We start from the raw sequence: 20,977 nt of genomic DNA, 5'->3' as shown, positions 1-20,977 counted from the left end.
AGCCAAGGAGCATAAAGCTGTAATCAGAAATCACAGATAATACCACTTAACAAGGTTAGGATAGCTGCCAAGAAAAGAAGGTACTGTAAAGGCCAAATCTCCTAGAACAGTATGTCTCTGTGGGGTGGAATACATTCCCAAGATGGCAGAGAAAAACTGCCATAATTTTCTCTCTTACTGTACCTTACTGGATGTACTGCCTAGCCCAACTCAAATCAACCAAATATATTGACACCTTCCCCCAGCACACACACATGCACATAATTTGGTATTTTAAAGGATGTGGAATTAGGTGGGCATTCAGTCATTTTAAATGTCACTTTCTTCATGAAGCCATTTTAACTCTCCACCCCAATATTTTCTCTTTCCTCTTTCATCTCCTACCTTGCTTGTTATTTATGCCCATGTCTTGTAACTCCCACTACACTTTTTACTTCTCAAGAGCAGGAACCATGGCTTATGTATTTTTATCCCCACTTAGAATAACAGTTCTCTCCATAAATATTTATTGAATAGATAACTCTCTTTTAGCATTTTGTTTTTCAGCTTAGTACTTCACATAATTATTATAATAACTATTATTATTGGTCAAGCTTAATGATCACTCTAAGAAGGTAGATTTATGGTCTCTACAAGTAAAGGGATTGAAGTATAGATCGGTTAAGCAATCTGCTCAAGCCTGCACAGCAATTACAGGTCAGGCCAGAAGGCAAATTAATATACTGCCAGCTCTGTACTATGCATTCTACAAAGGAACACACATAATGGTAGCAGTCCTCCTTATTTTTGTTCTTTGGGCTTGGATGTTCACAGTGAATTTTTTCTTTAGGGACCGCCATACTCCAAATAACTATCAACCTAGCAAGGGCATATCTTGCAGCTGGGGCCTGTCACTGTGGTGTAGCAATATGTCTCCAGGGTAATATTTCAGAGCAATTACTGTAGGCCCTTAACTGGTACCTAAGAGAATTACAAGTCAGAAATATTTATTATACTCATCTCAATAGAGAACAGAAAGAATTACACAAAGTAGGTCAGATTCCTATCATGGAAATTAGTGAGGCATTCTTTCCTTTGAAGGGCTTGCTATGAACTTTTTGCTGAGGAGAGACCTCCTAAGACAAGGGCATGGGTGGCAGGCTTAGGGAGAGAATAGGAGAGCTTTGTGATGCAATTTTAGGGGGTCTGGGAATGCCTCCCCATCCAGAAATATTTTCACCTGAAATTCTCCCATTAGAATTGCACACCTTTAAGTCAGAGCAACATTTCTTGTTAAAATACACAGCTTCCTGATAAATGGGAAATGAAACAAACTCCAAATCTTTGTTCCATATTCTTTAAAAATATTTTGGGGAGAGTGTAAAGTTCTTCTAAGAATAAAATGACTTACTGCACTTAAGTCATAAAAATGTATGTGGATTGTTGATCAGATGGAGAGGGTAAGAGTAAATGTGAATAAGAGAGTCATTTATAAGTATGGGAAGGTAGTGCTGACCTGTGGTAGGATAATGATTCCTTAGTGTGGGGAATAGTCATGGAATAATGTCAATTTAAAAAATAGGGGTAGTAATATAATTCATAATGCCTTGAAAATGAGTTCTATTTTTAAAGAAAACATAACTGGCTGTTAAAAATTTCTGCTTATCTCTCCCATCCACACTTGGCAATAACTCAGCTACAAAGGACTGTATTCACTAAGCCAAGGCATCAACCCCAGGTGGCAGTTGTTTAGGTTCCCAGCTCACTCCTTGGTTGTACCAACCAGCCATTTTAAAGTTCAATGTTATCTTAGTGATGGCCAACATTACAAATGATGATACGGCCATTTTTTTCCCCCCGGTGAAAGTAGAAACTGTTTATTCTTTAAAAGTAACTAAAAATTTTGATATATGTGTTTCAAAAGCACTGTCCAAATTTTTTCGATTTTAATTTTAGGGTGTATTTAAAATAGGTAGTTGGAACCATGTTGGATTCTTTCTTATCAACATGAAATGTGGTGAGAGTGGTGTAACGGTGCTGAGTTTCCTGATAGCGGCAAAGAAGAAAAAATAGCCTTGTGAATTAACAAGCAAGTTGATTTCTCTAAATGGTGATCCTGGAAGGGCTGAGATAAGAATTTGTACTATAAAAATGGCTCTAGGCCTGAAAAATATAGGAACCCAGGGTGTAATATGATTCATTCACCCAGGAGACTATGGGATATATTCTGTTCTGAATGGCTTCTACCCTTAGAGAAAGCCCAAGTTTTCTTTACAATAGAGAGCATGCTCATATGACTGTTGGCATTACTGGACTCTGGCCACTCAGATGACCCTCATTTCACAGGGGCAGCTACAATGATTTGTAGAGCTATGCAGTGCTTAGCTGCTAGAAGCTCCCTCTGAGAGAGTATTTATATCTATGTAGTTCACAAATGTAGCTCAAACCTATTTAACTCCTTGCTAATGAGATCATAATTTAATATAAGTGCAAAGAGCAAATTCAATAATGCATGCATGTAACATTAGGAGTTGAAAGCTGTGAATCATTTTACTAAGGGGCTTAAGAATGCTGGTGATTGAAACCTATTGATGAGCATCTATGCTAGAGTAGCAGCCCCAAAGCCACTTGTAGATATGTGGGTAAAACCAGTGCATTTCCAAATGATAACCTCTCAAATTCAAAGTGATAGACCCTTTGATTCTACAAGTTGTGAATTTCACTGATGGATTTCTGCCAAACTGGGCCTTTGTCCAACCTCTCCCTCTAGAACAGGAATCCAAAACAATTATTGGTTATGGACATAACCCAATTTGTCTGAGAGGACTTCTTATTCAATTTGTTCCTGACAGAGAGAAGGAGCTCAGGGAAGATGCTAAGCTCTCAGAGAAGGCAGTTTTGGTTAAAATGTGACCGCAGGTACTTTCCCAAGTTCATAATTGATATGATTCTCTTGATAACTTGTTTTTAAATTCCATTAAAATTAAAACTATAGAATTTGGTTGAGTTTTATTATAAGTGTGTTTTATTTAGATATCCCAATGACCCTGAGAAAGAGGCATAGACATCTAGTTCATTCCCCTGAGTCTAGCCAAATTTTTATTGAGAGTTTAATATAATGGGTGCCAACATTCTCTTTTTCCTCAAAAGCTTTCCCTTGACCATGACCCATAGAAGAATAATCAGTTCAGCTTACACCCCAATAGATAGAAACAAATGGAGTCAAATATAAGATCTGAAAGTTGGTTGCCATGTCAGGGCACATACTGCCCTCCTCGAACGAGCATTCTAGCATTCATTTATCTGCATTTTCAGTAGTGAAGCTAGACAGAACACACCAGCAGAGTCAGTCTCTCTCTCTCTCTCTCATTCAATCTCTATTTTTAAAAAGTGTAAAGTATGCTATTGCCTTATGTCTGTATTTTGAGAAACATCTGCTTCAAGGCAAGATGAAATTAAGCTTTAAGATGAATCTAGACTTGGACCACACTTTTGCCACTTCTGACCAATAGGGATTTGCCTCATGTGCCAAGGGCCAAATGCTATACCGCTCTCTAGAAAGTCAAAAGAGAATGGATTTCAATTGTTCTCAGTAAGAAATCTGCCCCACCCTGTTCCACCAACCTCAGTTCCCACCCTCATTGAATACATTTATTTGTTTCAAATCTTTCATGTTTCTTTTTCATGGGCTGTCCTACTTTTCAGAGAGTGTGATTCTGTAACCTCCTCTCCAAATGAAAGGAAACCAATTGATTTGGTCTTAGAGGGGCAGAAAAGGCATAGACATACACATCATTTCACTATGCCATTGCAACAGTGTCTTTCCTTTTGGAAATTATATAACAGCATTCTTACCTTCAGGCTTTTTACTCCTGCTGCTCTTTCTGTAGCTCTGGTGTTGGACACTTGGTCATTATTTTTCAATAAGAAACACATTCAAGTTATCAGGATAACACCAAAGGCAAATAATCATATCTTAATCATAGAAATCATGTTAAGGCCACACAGTCAATTTAAAAATTAAAACATCAGTAGAATGGGTTAATTTAACAAAAATGTTTTCTTTTTGGATTACAATTATTTTCCGGTGGTAGAATTTATTCTTTAACACCATCTTGCAAACTCAATGGTTTTGGCAGTCACTGGACTGGTTCAGTTCTTAAGGCAAAGAGGTCCCTTGCTTGAAGCAGTCACTTGAGAGAAAAAGTGAGGATTTGCTCTTGGGAGAAAGACCTGAGTAAGTTCAAGGAGCAAATTTAGTCACTACCAGAAAAGAAAATTGTCAGGTTCTTCATACTTCCAGGAGGCAGCACCAGCACAGAGACATGCAAATCAATGAAGAGCATAGTATACTCACCCTACTCTTTGATTCCAAACCAGTCTCGGTGATTCACGGAAACTTCTTTCAAGAAGGAACTTCTTCCAAGAAGGAAATGCCATCAATCTGTAATGATTCTTGCCTACACACATAACAGTGTCAGTAAAGAGTCATTGGGATCCATCTTAACCCTGGGTATCCAAAATGTCTACCTTTGGGGATGGCTCCTGCCAATAAAAGGTCCATCTTGTTGCAGGTAAAAGGCAGATGCAGATTCACATCCATTATTCAAGGCCCCAAAATGTCAAAGACTTCTGGGTGTGGAAGAGAAGTGGTTAAGAAATGGTGGCATAGGAGAGGAGAATTGAGGACATACATGGAAGAAGAAATACACACAAAACTGAGGATCTCATTTATGCATATGGGCAACACAGTATCACCTCAGTCATCTATGTACCACTGAATAGGAAGCCGAAGGCAGTTGGAAATGGACTGTCTTAAAAGTATAACTTTTCCCTATCTTTGAGTAGAAGACTCGCTAAGCAAATGTATGGGATTAAAAAAAAAAGATTGCTATTGATAGGGAGGAGAATCATGTTTGAATTTCTTAAGAGAACAAACTGTTTTTAGGTACTTTAAAAGCACCAGTACAAAAGGAAACAATTTCAATTGCAGGTCATGTTTTGAATTTATTAAAACAAGTTCCCTAAGTTCTTTCCTAGCATTACATTAGCTAGTATAATCTAGTCCCTATATATATTTGAAGATAATAAAACTGCATTTCTCTATCAATATTCTACAAATCATAATGATCATCAAATGATTTAGTTAATTAATGGAAGCTTAACTGCATATTCCATCCTCATCCCTTACTTTCCTATATGCCTTACAAGTTAAGGCACTTGTGGTACAACTCTTATTGAAGTCAAGTGGTTCAGAATGGCCCCACTTAAACATTCTGTTCCAATGTCCCCAAAGCACATAAAGTGTGATGATTTTCAGCTTAGAAAATATGGACACTGGGAGTCTATTTAAATCCCTGGGTAGAACTAAATCCAGGGCAATTCTAGGGTGAGGTGGGATAAGGTTTATAATGCCTTGTCACCCCAGTCACAAATAGCTTGTTTCACTGACCTGACCCCCTCTAGTAAGGTAGGACTACACGGGAAAGCTAATCTGATGCACTTTACCCAAGATTAAGAGAATGAAATATGGTGGTGCTTCTTTCAGAAGAATTTGAAAGTTTGAGATGACGGGCAGCTATAGAGGGAGGCTGATATGTTTATGAGGTAATTCAGCAGCTAAATCCCCATTCTACTGTGATTTACAGTGACAGACTTTCATTGGCTGTGTCACAAACCCCCGGTGAACTGGGTTTATCACTGAAATAACCTACTGGCTCTTTTAAAAAAATATATTTTTATTGATTTTAGAGAGGGAGAGAGAGATAGAAACATCAGTGAGAGAGAATCATTGATGGGCTGCCTCCTGCCCACCCCCTACTGGGGATTGAGCCCACAACCTGGGCATGTGACCTTGACAAGAATTGAACTCGGGACCCTTTAGTCTGTAGGCTGAGCCAAACCTGGTAGAGCAACCTTCTGGCTCTTAATCACCACATTTGCATACACATTGTAATAAAGCACTAACACAAAAGGTTGATTTGCGGGTTAAAACCCCCCAAACCACAGCTCTAATTCCATGATCCTTGCCTGCATTTAAAGTCCATCAAGGAAGGATCAGTTCTGATTTGTTTAGGCTCTATTAGCTCAAGTTCAGAAAAATGGTAAAACTAAGAAGTATTTTAGTTCTAGCCTGTAGGTCTGGTTCAGAGGCTACTTTAGTGACTGGCTTTGAATTAATTCCTTCTATTCATAAAATAAATTAAAGTAAAATAAATATCTATTTCATTAGTTTAAGCATGTGCATATTTAAAACAGCCTGAATAGTTGTTGGTTCCTTCCATAGAATTGTGACTTTTTGAGAATAGGCTTAAGATGTGTAATGTCTCATGCCAGGGGGAAAAAGACAACAATTTAACATAATTGCCCATTTATCATTACTTAAAGGTTGCAGGAGACAGACAAAGAGATCAGTAGTGTAGGTTTTTCTCCCTCTCCTGGTTTCAGAGATAATAGGTGTGGAAGTGTTTTTTAACAAGTAAAAGCACTCATAAATGTCAGGCTTTGTGATTGCTGTCATTTTTAGTAATCAGTATGAGGTCTATAATGGCTTCAATATGCCATTTGCATTGTAACCAAGGTAGTTGAGAATGAACCTGATTTTTATGGAAATATGTCACATGTAGTCAGATTGACATTGCTCATTGGATGGTTAGATGTGATAAATTGCTATCTGCAATATTATCACAGGAGGTGACCCTGAAAGTCTGAAGAGATTTGTAATAGCATTAGCTGTGTGACCTTCTCAAAGTCACCACCATCTCTGGGTCTCACTTTCTCTATTAGATGATATATTCAGCAGTCAATTGTCATGTTAACTGGGGATGGGATACAATAAAGAACTGTAATTCTCAAGCCATTTTACTAATACATTTAAACCTTACTGATTTGGACTAACAGAGGAGGGGTTGTCTGAATTAAAAAGTCATGAATTACAAAATCTGTTTGAAGAATGGCAATTTTACTACTTTAAGTCTATTTTGTAATTCAAACTCACTATAAAACATTGCTTTGTGGAGGTCTTTGTGAGCACTACTTTAGCAGATATATTTGTAATGAATATGATTATATCTAATAGATGCTTCCAACATTTGAAAAAGGTTTGTTCTCTTAAACAAAAATTCAACTGACAATCTAGTCCCAACTCTCATTTGCTTAACAAACCTCTCTTGGCTGCATCCCTGATAATATGAAGTTAGATTATAGACTGGTCCCTGTCCAGTTTATCACAGATTATAAATTAGAGGGCTCCAAATTAATGGGGTTTCACTGCCTTTTCTACTTTCTTCTCCATTGATTTGTTTTTGGCATCACCACTAAATAGTGGTAAAAGAGAGTCAAGTTCATCTCTTGCCCCTTCTCTCACTCATTTTCAGAAAACAGCAGGTAGCAAGAAGGAAGAAGATAAAGGCAAGCTCCTTGGTAATCCAGAAACAGAATAAGCAATCATTGGATATGCAGCACTGATCATACTATTATCCGTAGTTGAGAAAACGGTTGACTTATTTCAAAAGATTGGCTGGAACAATGACTGAAAAAAGTGATTTGAAGGATACCTGGCAGGTAGCACTATCATCAAAGAAGTTGAAAACGTTTAAGATCTACTGAAATATTTTTCTATTTGCATATAAAAGTCATATAATCTGGAAATTATGGGTCGGCGATTAAGTTACTTGATAACTTTGCAGCAGTATCAGCTGAGAAAAGAAAGTTGATTGTTGGTTGTAATTAGTAAATAGCTGGTCTAAAGTTTTATGGGTCTTCATGATACCAAAACATCTGGGTAAAAAGTGAAAATTCAGCTAAATGTGTGTAGATTTTTTATGTAACATCAAACATTTGGTTATTTGAAAACTTCTGGGCAGTTGGCATCATGTGGATGTTTTAGAGTCATCTTGAAACAGTCCATAGCTCCTTTTAACCATGCTGAGATGAATTCCTCAGAGTAATGTATCCAATCCAGCTCCAATTAATTTCAATGATATAATTGGGTTCTCTGTGGCCTGCTATTAACATGAGAAGAAGACCAGGAAGAAGGTGCTAAATACTATAGGCATCAGGCTAGCCATTCCAAAACTCAAATAGGCCAAAAGCTTGGCTAAACTGTCAATGTCATTAGTTCACATAGGTGGGAAAGGAAGTTACTGCTTTTTGACACATAGTAAAACCTTGATTAATTGGCATCCATAAGGAATGGATGGAATTTTCAATACTCATTTTGTTTCATGGTTAATAACTCATTTTGTTCTTGGTTAATAACATTTCCCCCCTCAAAATGCTTGTATCCACTTTCTTTCCTCAGGGAAGAAGCCTCTAATATTTGAGGGTCAATCCAGATGGAGAGAAGATATAGGAGATAGAGCTGAATGTGATCTAACCACAGGTAATCGCTTGGCAAGTGATTAAAAAATCAATTCCTTTCAGTCTTCTCTTTTAGTACTATTGCTGCTTTCTCATCATTGTGGATTACTGGGGTGGTGCTCAATTCAGTTAATTGGGGTACTGGTTAGGTGAGTTCTGGTTAATCAAGGTTTTACAATAAAAGACCTCGCCAATGCCTGGTAAGATTATGTGCTGAAGAAAGTTATTCTTAAATTTATTTCTTTGAACATACTCTGTATTAGTGTTTCTAAACCCATATTATTCTGCAGACTGGTAAACTAACTTTTCTGTCAGGATGCTGAAGAATGGAGAGGGAAAGAGAGGAACAGAGGTGTAACCATTGTCTTTGAAGGAGAAAAGTTTTGTCTTGCCTATCTGATGATCTGTGGTTGGGAAACACTGTTCTTCACCTTAAGATGCCCATGAATTCTTGGTTGTATAAAAGTTGATCTTACATGTTTCGATATAATTCTCATTCCCTTTGGGCCATGGAGAATTCTGTTTTCAGGTCCTCTCCTGTACTTACCCAATCTGTCCTTCCATCATTTGGTAACTTGGCTTCTGAGCTTGCTTCCATTTCTTGTTGCTTGAAGGAAAGCTATTCATTCTTACTAGCCCTGAAGAGCATTAAGGAGTCAAAGGAATGCCAAGTAAGATGTGTTTTCTCATAATGGTAGCCTGGATAACAATTTGACCTACCTGAACCAAGAACATGGCTAAGGAAGCCAAATCAGGAATTTATACACAAAGAGTACACAGTTAGGCGACGCACTTGTTTAAATATACAAAATGTCTTTGCAAAAGTCTATATATGAGGTGGCCTATTGAAGAAAGACCCCATCTAACTTGAAACCGAGCTTGTTTTTGGCTTTCAAGTTAAGTGGGGCCAGCTTAAATAGGCCATCACATATAGAAAACAACATCTCATCACTCAAACACATAATTGAAGAAGCCAACTCTAATCAACCAACCAACATCTGTGAGCAACATCATGCCTTAAGCGGAAAAAAGAGGCTGTAACCTGACTTTTTAGTAGATGGGTTTGATTTCTCACACCACTCAGCTGAGGCAGGCGGGGGACAGTCTTAAGGAAAGCCTTGGGCTATTGAAAGCCTAAGGCAGTGAAACCCACACCATAGCCTTCATAAGGCAACCAGTCCAGTGTATGATGGGAAGGAAGGGGTGTGGATAGGGAGCCTCTGTCTGGGAGTTTAAGAAGGGACCCAAGTTAGATCAAAAATGCAGGCAGCGCCCTGAAGTCTTTCTGGTTCCCAAAGCTGCCAGGCAGGGGAATAACCTGGTCATTTCAATTTATGTGTGAGTCTTGTGCTCTCTCCTCAATAATAAGATAACAGTCTTGCCGATTACTCGTCACTAAGGGTACCCGGTTGTGGTGACATTGAGGCTGACCTTGGAGTCACCGCCCCCGCTGCCGCACTCTCCTTTGTCGTACCACCATTTGTTTTTCAATTTGTCCAAGAGGCCTTGCTCATTCAGTTTTAATACTGCCAGGTTAACAGCATTTCTTGAAACGATAAAACATAACTTGTAAGAAAATGCACAAATGCTTAGGAAATCGTTAACGTATAAAAAGGAGCACAAGAGGACAAATTGGCTAAATTTCACAGAACGTGGAGCTATAAAAATGTCTGTACAGCAAATACAGGGTTAAATATTGGAAGGTGGCATGGAGGATAACATTTGCTCAAAACTGAAGTGTGCGGGATGGGGAAATTGTCTTTGAGAAAAAAAGTAACAAGAACACCACATCCATGCAATTAACATTCGTCACATATGGCACCATAACTTGGCTTTTACCATTTAAATTGAAAAAGCCGTTGAACTGTAAAATTAAAACAGCAACAGTCAGAGAGGACAACACAGAGAGAGAGAGAACATTAAAAAAAATGGATGCATTAAATAGATGAAACCATAATTTACCGTCTTATTTAACTCCATGGAATATTGTAGATTTTAAACTTTTAAAAGTTACCTCAAAATCCACAAGAAAGAAAATGACAACAAAATGCATCAGGGTAGGTGGAATACTATAACAACACGGATATTGTTATATTATTCCACCCACCTTAATGCTGAGCCTTTAGGGGTTGCCACACCATAGCCTTTGGAATCCAGATTTCCACCAACTTTCATCGTATCACATGGTTTTCTCTGCTCAATGTACTCATTCATGGTTGACTCCAGCAGGAAGGCGAACTTTCCCTTGGACTTCCGCACTCGGGCCACGCCGTCTGCTGTTGTTTTGGTAAACACAGATGGCTCTGCTGATTTCATGTAAGACCACATTTTCTCATAAACAGCAATTTTGGACCTCTGCAACAGAGATAAAACTTCTGAGAGCTACTAGATATTAAAACTGGAAGAGGCTCCAGTGCATTTGAAAAAATTGTTTTTAAACATTTTTTATTGCTATCCATAGTAAGGAAAGCATATTACACTGCAACCCTGTAGATATATTCATATATATGTAAACATGGTTCCAAAATAGAGTTCTTAAACCACACTCATCCTTGCTTTGTGTGATGCTCTCTGATATTTTCTATTCTATCCTAATTCACTTAAAAATGCTGATCAGGACCCACTAAATTGATTTCATGGCTCCACAAATGGGTTGCATTCTAGTTTGAAAACACTTTCTTAGTTCAATCTTCATCTCAATGCAGAAATCTCCCCAACAATATCCTGTTATGTGATTATCCTTTACCTGCCTGAAAAAAAGGCCATTGAAAGGCAGTGTACAACCATTTAGTCAGCCCACTCCAGCACAGAATATTAATTATTGTAATAAATCACTTTCTTATTCTGAACTGAAATTTGGTTCTCTATAACTCCCAACCTTAAGCACTACCCGCTAGAGCTATACAAAGCTGTTCTGTTCCTTCTTCTATGGATGTTTCTTCAAATATTGCAAGGCTGTTATTATGCCCCCTTCTCATCTCTTCATCAGGCTAGCTCTACCTACATCTACTACTATTTCCAGAACCCTCACAATTTTGGTCTTTCTTCCATAGACACATTCTAGTTAGCAATGTCTCTTAAATTGGAGTTTCTAGGAATAAACATGACATTCCAGAAATATGAGAAAGACAGGATAAAATTGAAAACTGATTTTGTCACTAGAGCATTATTTTCTATCAATGCTGCCTGAGTTTGCATTAACATATTCAATCTTTCATCTATTCTTTCACAATTTTAAAGTACTCTACTGGAGGTGTGAAGAATATAACCCAGTGAATATAGTCCCTCTGTCAACTCAGGTTGAGGCCAAATTAAAACTGTTAATTTTTTCTACCAAGTCAAGTTTCCCTCATCTTTACCCTTTTGAAATTTGAATTTAATTATATTAAATTTCACCTCTATTTTGGTGGTCCTTAAACATGTGCTAAATGCTTATAGCTGTATGCTAGATATTCTGGAGAATATAAAGGAAGCATGGTCTCAATGACTCCACGACTTCCAAGTCAGTTGATATTTAGGTCCTTGGGAGTAAAAACCCTAGACAAAGAGTCTAAAGTCATATTTGATCAGAGGTAAGATAACATGATAGAAATTATAAACATACGCCATGTTTTCAGTTGTCCTTTTATGGGGTTTCTTTGATCCCACTTCAACTTTTTTGATTGTTTATTTAGTTGCTTTTTTCTGGACTTTGGCAAGCTACATTGCATCTTTTTTGAGACCTGCTTAGACCTGCTGAAATAATTTCAGAGGGCTGGAATTCCTGGAGCTATCACCATGGAAACTACGCATTGTGTTTATGGCAATCAAATCCTCACTGAGGCCTTCACTGAGTCACTGAAATGATTCACTGAGACTGGAACATGAGGAACAGAAAAAAAAGCCAATATGGCTGAAGCCAAATGAACAAGAGAGTTTGGTAGGAAATGAGCTTAGGAGAATAATCAGAGGTCAGATCTAGTAGGGCCCTGTAGGTCACGGTAAAAAGCTTGGATTTATTCTACATGTGATAAGAAGCTAATGGAGGATTTGAGGTGGGATGGGATAAGATCTGAATTAAAATTTTAAAGGATTACTCTAGTTATTATATGGAGAACCAACTAAGGTGGGCCAGAGTGGAAATAAGGAGATTGGTTAGGTGACTCTTCTCATAGTTCAGGGGAGAGATGTTTGTGGCATGGACTAGGCTGGGAGAAAGGGAGGTGGAGGGAAGAGATTGGATTCAAGATATGTTTTAGGGAGAAAGTAAAAAACTTTTGCTGATCGACATTTTCATTTGATTGTCCCATAGATACTTTCAGATTAAACATTTCTAAACCAAATATATTATCTTCCTTGTATAACCTGGCTCTCCTTCTAAATTCTATCAGTAAAGCACCTAACATCCAAGCTAGGTGCTTTTATTTGTTATGCCATGCTCATTCTAACATAGAAAAATGTCTGTAGAATCTGTCCTTTTGTATTCTTTCCATTCTCATTACCATTGTCCTGGGTTAGGCTCCCATCAGTTTTTGGTCTGGACTACATTGCCTCCTACTGGTTTCATGTCTCTAATTTATCCAGTGATCCTTCCAAATGTAAATCTGATAAGCTACTTCCTTGTTTAAAATTCTGATAGTACCTACAGGACAAAATCCAACTTCTTATGTATGAGTCTTTATTATCTTGGCTACATTCTCTTATGATCCAGTCATACTGGACTACTATTTACTGTTCACTGAAATATGCTACACATTTTCACATCTTATGCCTTTGGTTATGCTTTTGCTTCTGCCTGAATTATCCCTATTCACCCTACAAGATCCAGAGCAAACATCATGTCTTCTGTGAAACTTTTTCTGACTCTCCTCTGCCCCACAGATGTGCTTTCTCGGCTATCTGCCAACAGCAGATACCTTTGCTATAGAGCTGACTATATTACTTTAAGGTGAGTTGGCTATGTGTCTGTCTTCCCCACATTACTTGGGTGTTCTTGAGGACAAAGTCCATGCCTGATTAATTTTTGTAGCCTTCTTGGCAGCCAGCACAGTGCCTAAATTGTAGGCACTCAAGATATATTTCCTTAATAACTGAAGCTTAGGTCTTTTTGTTTTTTTTTTTGTTTTTTTTTTTTGTTTTGTTTTTTTGTTTTTTTGGCGTCCCTGGGTGGGTGCGAACTGAAGCGTAGGTCAAATGAGGGTGACAACTAGATTGTTGGTGAAAGATATCAGAAGGTTGGTGGAAAATGGCTATCAGCACTAGTTTTATAGCACTGTAGAATTCTACAGTTAAAGTTACTCTAAAGATCATTGGGCCAAATTCTCAGCTAAACCAATCAGGATAATGTTTTATAATCCCCCCCCCAAATTATCCTCTTTTTATGTCCACACCAATAATTTCCCCCTATAATTAAGGCTTTATAAGATCAAAACCTCACCCATTGACATTTATGCTCATTTCATATTACATTATTCTCATCTGACCCAGAAAACAATTTCTAAGCATCATAATGAAAAATATTTTCAATTACTTTATTTTATTTCAGCAGGAATTTTCTAGTTAGTTGCTCAAAGAATTAAAAAAAATAGTAAATAATTCAGATGAACAGAAATTTATTAAAAATGTTAAGAACACCTGTGTACCCACCACAAAACTTAAAAAATCAAAAATGCTATGAATTAGTTGAAGTCTGCCTATGTACCCCTCTCTAATTGCATACTGCTTCTTCCAGGCCCAAAGTATCCACTATACTGAATTTGGTTTTTATCATTTCTTTTCTTTGCTTTTTTTTGTTTCGTTAATCCTTACCCAAGGATATTTTTCCATTGTTCTTTTTGTTAGAGAGAGTGGAAGAGAGAGGGAAAGACAGAGAGAAACATTGATGTGAGAGAAGCACATGGATTGGTTGCCTACTGCATGCGCCTGACCAGGGCCTGGGCTGGGGGGTAGCCTGCAACCAGGGTGCATGCCTTTGACCAGAATCGAATCCAGGACCTTTTGGACTGAAGGCCGATGCTCTATCCACTGAGCCAAACCAGCTAGGGCTGGTCTTTATCATTTCCTTGCATATATTTATAATTTTATGAGAATAAACGTAGGGAATATAGTCAATAATATTCTAATAACTATGTGTGGTGTCAGATAGGTATAAGATTTATTGGGATAATAACTTAGTAAGTTATATAATGTCTAATCACTAGGCTATACACCTGAAACTAATATAATATTGTATGCCTACTGTAATTGAAAAATAAAATTATTAGAATAAACTTATCTCATTTACAATGGCTGCATAGCATTTCAATTAATAGATATACCATATTTATTTATCCAATTCCCTATTGAAGGACTCTTAAGATCAGTTTCTTTGTTTTTTCTTTTGCATTATAGATGACACTGTGGTGTAGTTGTGTCTTTGGGCCATACAAACAGGTATTTTGTGTTCTTCATTTTGGCCTAATCAAACCTGAGTGATAAGGGGAGGGTGTTAGAACAATTTGTCTATTACACTATTTACAAACAGACCATTGCTTCCAAAGATAAATTTATAAGACAAGGGCAAATGGGTCTATGAATTCTGATCTGAGTGTGCTATAATTTGGACTCATTTACTTCATCATTTACTTGAGCTCTTTGATTGCTGATACAGGTTAAAAGGTTTATTCTTTTAGGTAATGATGCATTTCTAGGAGAATAAATGACAATGCTTAAAGTGTGCATTTTAAACGTGTTTGGTGTACATGCAGCAGATATTAATGAATGCAGTAAATACAAAGTTGGTTAGTGGCAGAAATGATTGGGCCCTGGTTGATGACTTAGTTCTGAAAGCAGTTAGGAAGGGGGAAAAGAAATGGCTCATAATTGAGAAAAATTAAGCTGAGATATTTATCTTCCTAACTAGTATTTAAGTGACAGTATAACATTCAGACCAAAAAGAAGAAAACAATCTCTAGCATTTCTTTCTTTCTTTTTGCATTTTTTTGCAGTCTGTCTTATTTTGGCTGAAATACTGAAGGCAATAAAAGGGATTGAATCTTAACTCAATCATCTGGGAGAAATTAAAAAATTATGGGCAGGATGTGTAATAGCCAGTTCATTTTTCTCCAACCTGCCATGATTCATTTATTTCACCTCAAGGAGCACTATTTTGTATCTAAGAATGAATAAACAATGGTTATGCAGAGAGGCCACAAGAATTTCTCTTAGAACTGCTAGATAATTAGTAAATAAAATCCCTAAGGAGAAATACTAGTACATGAATGGAGGAGGAGCAGATTAATCCAAAAACAGTAAAGTAGAGCTTTAGCATTCATGGATTCAACAGTCACTGTTCCAACTATTTGTAATAAATGATTAAGGTCAACAATATGGAGAAATTTGCCTTTTGTTGAAGTAAAAATTTGAATCAGGCCCGGTGAAGCTGGTGCGTGGAACCAAGTGATTATTGAGTGGATTTAGCCCACCACTTAAACCTTGTATCTTTTTGCAATGGTGTTGGTCACTGCTCATCACTGTGCATATAAGTATTCCTCTGTAGACCCAGTTAAGCACAAGGTAACTGTATAGTCCAGTGTTTGAGAGTGCGAAGTCATGCTGCTTGGGTTTGAATCCCATTTGCTAGGTGCATAAGTTATCTAGCCCCTATCTGTCTCAATTTCCTCATCCATAAAATGGGATAACTTTTTTAAAGTACCTACTTAAAAGGTTTATTGGGAAAAATTACATAAGTTAATACATGCATCTCACTTAGAACAGTGCCTGGCATACAGGAAGTGCTGAAAAATATCACATATTTTATAGTACAGAAAGTATATTTATTTTAGTGGCAGAATTTAATAGCACTATAAATTACTTCAGTCCATATTTATAGATTCATTACTTCATTTATGGAGAAAATCATATGCTCAAGCTTTATTCACACATTTGAATCTCCAGACATATCCCTGGTGAATGCTCATGATCTACCATCAACAAAAATCATTATCATTTGACTTCAATTTAAAAAATCTTGTTGGAGGAAAAATAGGTAGGATGGCAAAATTTCCTTTTAAGTTTATATCTTGTACTTCAGTTTAGGTACATATATTAAAATCCCCATTAACCAAAACACTGCTATTGGGGAGATCTGGGGAATGAAATATTCTGCTTCTCTAAGAGTTAAATTAGAATATCTACTTGATCAATAGAACATCCAGTTGGACTTAGTAGAATAATAGATTTTTAGAGATAGATGAGACTTTAAAAAACATCTCGTTCAACCTCTTATCCAATTCAGCAATGGCTTCTCTGCTCAAATGTCTCTGGAGGTGAGACACTCCCTAGCTCAGAAGAGGCTCAGGAGGTAGCTCACTCCATGGTGGGACAGTTCAAGTTGGTAGAAAGTTCTTTTTGTTGGGCTGGCATCCTTCATGAGAGTCTCTCTCCTTTCCAATCTTACTTCTGCCTTTTGCTTGAATTGGTCAGTCCTCCCACGGTGCTTCCATTTCTCCATTGTAGGTAGCACTGATAATATTGCTTTGTAATTGTCATCTCCAGTGGAATCTGAGCTCCTCATTCCTAGTGTTTAGCTTGATGCCTGGCAGGTAGGAAACTCACTATTCATCTGTGGAATGAATTAATGCTAAAATTGTAGTTCCACCCACTGGTCCTAATTCTACCGTCTGAAATGATACCGAATAAATATGCTGTCTTTTCCACATGATGTATAGCCTGAAGAGTACCAACACCATGTCACCTGTTTATCATCTTTTGTAAACTAAACTAAGAGCTTTCATATGTTACTTGTATGACACAAATTCTAGTCCTTTCCCCTTCCCTTCTGGTCACTATATATATATATATATTTTTTTTTTTAATTTTTTAAAAATTTTTTTTCAAAGTCCCTCCTAAAGTGTGTCCCCAAGAATTGACCACAATATGCACAATATAGTGGCACTAGAACAAAGAACAATGAAGCCATCTCTTCTCATGATCTGAACACGAGTGTAATTTTTCACTTTGACAAGCTTCAACAGACATGTTTAGATATGTTAATAGTGTAGACAACAAAAAAGATATGTAGATAACAAAACAGATCAATAAATTGGAAGCATAACTATCAACAGAGGCATAATCTGCTAATGGTATTAATGGTATTACTTTAGTGTCAGCTTGCAGACAAGTATTACATAATTTGAGAAGAGAGTATTGGTGTTTATGATATCTCTATGCCCCAAATACATACAATGTGTTCTGAGTATTGAATTCCAATAAAGGTGGGAAGACATTTAACACATTTACAATTTCCCCCAGTTTTTTAAAAAATAATACTTCCCTGTTTCAGCTCTAATAGATGAGTTGAAGAATTGAATATAATCAAAATTGAAAGTGGTAAAATCTCCAGAAATACTTTCCTCTAAAAATTCCAAATAACATTGTCAAGTACTTATTCCAAATGCCTTTGCTTAACATTTTCAAACCATGTTACAGTTACATTAAGGTCACCACTGTAAATTTGCTTTTTCTGAGTCACCACAAGGAGGATTGTACCTGCATTTCATATGAGGGTCAAGTATAGGGAAATTAGGCAAGTGGAATGGTAGAGCCATTCAGTTTGGTTATTGTCAGACAGTGACTTGGTGCTTGAAGCAAGATACACTAAAAACCCCAAACTAAAACAAATGCTGCCAAATTGCAGATTTGCAAACCTAACCCCATTAGAAAAAAACAACAAACAAAAACCAAAACAGAAAAATCCAGGAAACAGATTAATAAGCTGAAGCAAAGTTGTAGGTGTGTTTTAAAGAATCATCTAGAAAACTAGATTGTTTTATATTAAAGCCTGTGTATTTACTGCCACTGTTGAACAAAAACAAAACCAAAATATGAAAATTCTCCAAAGAAAACCTAATCAAACCATTATTTCATTTGACTTGAGTTTCTGATACATACAGTCATCATCTCTATTCAGTAAAGATCAATAGTGAACAGCAAAAGGAAGCCATGTTGAATCCTAAAGGATTTAAAAGAGTAAAGGGAAATTGGTTGCATTTCTAAACATCATGTATTTCCTAGTACCTGTGAAACCTGTGGCCTGTGGGATAGTTTATTAGCAGTCATTGGTCATTTTTGTGCCTGCACCTTATTACCAAAGAAATAAAATAACTTGTAAAACAGGCCCTTTATATCTCGAGCAAGACTGTTACTATCTGTTGCTATTCCAGAAAAGTGGAGTAGGACAATAATACTTTTAAAAAATTATGTATTTTTTCTTTAAGACTCTCCTGCTTGCCTTCTATTCCAAATCTGATCAACTAATGGCAGACCTCTGTCATCAGTAATGCTTAATGCCCACTACCTCCCACCCTTCATCTTCACCAGTGTGCCACAAACAGTAGTTAACTAAACAAATTAAAGAATGCTTATGCAGACCTGAATGTTTTTCAGAGCCCATTAGGATAAGCTGTAGCTAAAAGTTATCTGCTTTCCTTTTTCATAATTAAATAGCTTGTTTCTATGAACCCAAAATTTTAAACGTCGCTTCCATTAAAATGACTTTTCCTTCACAGTCCTTCATCTGTCTTTGAGGCCTGGTTTCTTTACCTTCTGTCTGGAAATTGCTTGTCAGTGTTGTGGGGAAAGTGGGTTTCCTATCCCTTCTCCACCTAATGGCAATCTGCATTTCTACTGATTTCTATCCAGGTTATTCATTATCTACTCACTGAAAAGCATGTTATTAATGAGAAGCAGATAAGAGTCATGCTGTCCTCCCCAGGTTTAAATGAATCTTTAAGATGGTACAATCAAACAGATATGCAAAATAGGCCATTAATGCAACATTAAGTTTACAAATTTAAACACAAAATCAAGGAACGCAGAATTTTTAGTTTCTCAACATTTCAGTCTTGGCAACATGGGACATCCTAAATATATAGTACAGAGTCAGGAAGGCATGGATCCAAAAGTACTGAAGAAAATGACCCATGTTTGTAAGGGAAATTGAAATTAGTTACCAGACTGGAATGCTGTTTCCACACCTATGTATATTGGCTCAATCTCAGCTTTTCAACCCCATTTGAATTTTCTTTTCCCTTATTTGTGCGGCTTTGCCTAGATCAGTGGTCGGCAAACTCATTAGTCAACAGAGCCAAATAGCAACAGTACAATGATTGAAATTTCTTTTGAGAGCCAAATTTTTTAAACTTAAACTATATAGGTAGGTACATTGTTATTAACTTAATTGGGGTACTCCTAAGGCTTAGGAAGAGCCACACTCAAGGGGCCAAAGAGACGCATGTGGCTCGCGAGCCGCAGTTTGCCGACCACAGGCCTAGATAATAGTATGTGTTCATCATGTAACAGATTAACTCCTAGGGGGACAAAAATTATGGCATGGATTGGCTTCATTTTTAAAAATCAAATTTTATTTTGCTATTGATGCATTGGCTGTTTTATATTTATTTCTTAAAGCCTTCCTTTTTGGTTTCTCTGACAAGCAATTAATGATCTGTAAACATAAAAATGCACTTGTAAATTCTATTTATTGCTTTTATCAGTTGTGCATTTTCTGATATATAGATTACTTAAGGTAGGGTCCAGCTGTGTTGTGTAGGCAAAGGTTTTGGAAGAAGAGGGAAGCCTTAAAAGATAACAAATGGTTTTAACTTATCCTAGTTAATCTTTGAACTGGAAGAAGGGCAAGCTCAGTAAGTCTGGGAAGAAAAAAAGCAAATACAAAGCAATTCAAGGTGGGAAGTCCTAATACAATGGGTACTGTGCTGCATCCCATAAGTGTCACTGGAACAGTATCTATGGTAATCTATACTAATAAAAGGGTAATATGCTAATTAGACCAGGTCGACTGACCAGCCATCCTCCAGATGTCTGACTTCCTTCCAGACAAAGCCATGGTGGTGGGGGCTGAGGCAGAGGCAGTTAGGGATGATCAGGCAGGCAGGCAGGTGAGCAGTTAGGAGCCAGCAGTCCCAGATTGCAAGAGGGATGTCCCTGATTGGAGAGGGTGCAGGCTGGGCTGAGGGGTTAAGGGAACCCCCCCCCATGCACAAATTTTGTGCACCAGGCCACTAGTAGTGATATAATAGGAGTTAGACAGACCTGAGCAAAATAGGAATGATGGGCCTGGTACAGAAGGTCACCAGGGCAGAAAGCCCAGGGTTACTAGCAATGGATAATTATAAGGTGGAACCTCACCCCCAGGATGACCTTTCCTCCCCTAGCATATTGCTGGTCATGCAGTTTAGGCCCCCTGACCTTTCATATCTCTGGTCATGCCATTCGGACCCTCCCCTAACCTTTTTTCCCCTAGCATATCACTAGTCATGTGGTAGACCCCCTTATAGGAGGAACAAGGGGGCAGGAGAATAGTCTAATATGACTCCCATACAAACCCTTGCATGACCAATCCCTTAAGCATTATGCCCTAGAGATAACATCTAGGCCTCAGTTGTGTTTCAGCTCCAGGCCCAGAAAAGCAGCAAGGCCAGGTGGGGCAAAGCCACCTCTGACATCAGGACCAGATGTGATGACTAATGACCCTCTGCCCTGGCACTGAGAAATTAGTAGCGACTATGACTCTGAAAGGAAAAACCTGGAAAGCTGATGGATATGCTATTGAGATCCTCCCCTGCGACCTCCAGATAAAAACCCTTAAGACAAAGGT

The 20,977-nt window shown here is 37.6% G+C and overlaps 1 protein-coding gene across 5 annotated transcripts in view; it reads right to left on the bottom strand.

Annotated features, from left to right (window-relative positions):
• GRIA3 (glutamate receptor, ionotropic, AMPA 3) overlaps nucleotides 1-20,977 on the bottom strand; it is a 323,974-nt gene that overhangs the window by 15,067 nt on the left and 287,930 nt on the right. For 3 of the 5 annotated variants that reach the window (XR_313960.2, XM_005872698.2, XM_005872702.2), the window contains exon 13: nucleotides 10,448-10,695. Coding sequence is in view for 4 of the 5 variants with exons in the window: in XM_005872698.2 (XP_005872760.1) it covers nucleotides 10,448-10,695 (248 nt within the window). In the remaining variant the exon portion in view is untranslated. Of the gene's footprint in view, nucleotides 1-9,771; nucleotides 9,887-10,447; nucleotides 10,696-20,977 lie in introns of all 5 variants that reach the window. The other 2 variants (XM_005872700.2, XM_005872701.2) reach the window with 1 other exon arrangement.

Source organism: Myotis brandtii, unplaced genomic scaffold (assembly GCF_000412655.1).
Source record: "Myotis brandtii unplaced genomic scaffold, ASM41265v1 scaffold39, whole genome shotgun sequence".
NCBI classification, from domain to species: domain Eukaryota; kingdom Metazoa; phylum Chordata; class Mammalia; order Chiroptera; family Vespertilionidae; genus Myotis; species Myotis brandtii.
The sequence above is the reverse complement of the archived record's forward strand: the minus strand, read 5'-3'. Positions and strand labels throughout refer to the sequence as shown.